At 42.8% G+C, this 1,107-nt stretch overlaps 1 protein-coding gene across 1 annotated transcript in view; it reads right to left on the reverse strand.

Annotated features, from left to right (window-relative positions):
• The window catches only part of LOC107090521 (chromosome unknown open reading frame, human C12orf56), a 16,729-nt gene extending 16,130 nt beyond the window's left edge, over nt 1-599 (reverse strand). The window contains exon 1 of the mRNA XM_015383937.1: nt 264-599. Within this exon, the coding sequence (XP_015239423.1) occupies nt 264-521 (258 nt within the window). The 5' untranslated portion in view covers nt 522-599. The remainder of the gene's footprint in view (nt 1-263) is intronic.
• Nucleotides 600-1,107: the final 508 nt, after the last annotated feature.

Here is a 1,107-nt window from a genome sequence, read left to right on the forward strand (position 1 = left end):
GAAAGTGACCTGAGATGACATGATGTGAATTGGAGCTATAGAAATAAACTAAATAGAATTGAATAATGCCCTGAAAGAAAAACTCTAAACATGCTGAACATTTTCCAGTAATAATAAAATATAATTTATTTTCTTTTATTCTTTGACTGATTAATGACTCCCCTGCCAGTGAACGTCTCTTATCATGATGTACGTCCATCAGGACAGAATTTAAACAATAAAAATCACACTTTTTCATTTTCTTTTTATTATTTTTAACTCACCAGCTCGATGTCACGCACGCGCCAGAAGCTCACGGCCGTGGTCAGCGCGCGTGGAGAGTATTCCGTCAGGTACACGCGCTCATCACTCAGCACTGCATACATGTAGACCTTGTTAATGAGGTCGGACACCACCACGCACGGCTCATAGGTCCGGATCCGCTCGTACAGAGCCCGCTCCGTGTTCCGCTTCAGGAAGGAGTCCAGCCGGGGGTTCCTGCGCGGGAGGAGGGGCAGGAACTCGGTGCCGCTCCAAGCCATGGAGCTGCTGGAGCCTTAACCTCTGTGGGTGTAGAAAGGAACCGATTCTGTTCTGTTTCGGTCCATCCTGAGGGTTCGACCTTTAATCATGTTAGAAGCAGCGGAATGAAGTTAACTCCGCAGGAGGAGCGCCACAGACGCACTGCTCTCTGATTGGTCCGCTCGCTTTTCTGGAGCGCTGCTGATTGGCTTGAGATTAAACCGCTACATAATGGACTAGATTATATTATTAGCAGTGGCGGTTCAAGACCAAATGTTCCAGGGGCAGGGGGGGCATAGAGAAGCATGAAGCAAAAAAAAAAAAATAATAGGTCAAGGGATTCAAATATATTAAAGTTGTAGTGAAGTCATATTTCAATGTCAAATCATTCTGCCTTAAACATGTATATAAATGTCCTCTTTATCAGACAATATTGTCCCAAAAGTTAGAAAATTTCTATTCAAAAAAAAATCCTGTCTTATAATCTGTGTTTTTTTTCTCCTTTATCTTCTGCAGGCCAGTTAGTTCTACGTCAGCCTGAATACCTAAATTCAGCCAATCATATATCAATGGTCATCAAATGTTTTCGGTCATAGCATCTTGATT

This window comes from Cyprinodon variegatus, unplaced genomic scaffold (genome assembly GCF_000732505.1).
Source record: "Cyprinodon variegatus isolate N-32 unplaced genomic scaffold, C_variegatus-1.0 Scaffold298, whole genome shotgun sequence".
In the NCBI taxonomy this organism is placed as follows: domain Eukaryota; kingdom Metazoa; phylum Chordata; class Actinopteri; order Cyprinodontiformes; family Cyprinodontidae; genus Cyprinodon; species Cyprinodon variegatus.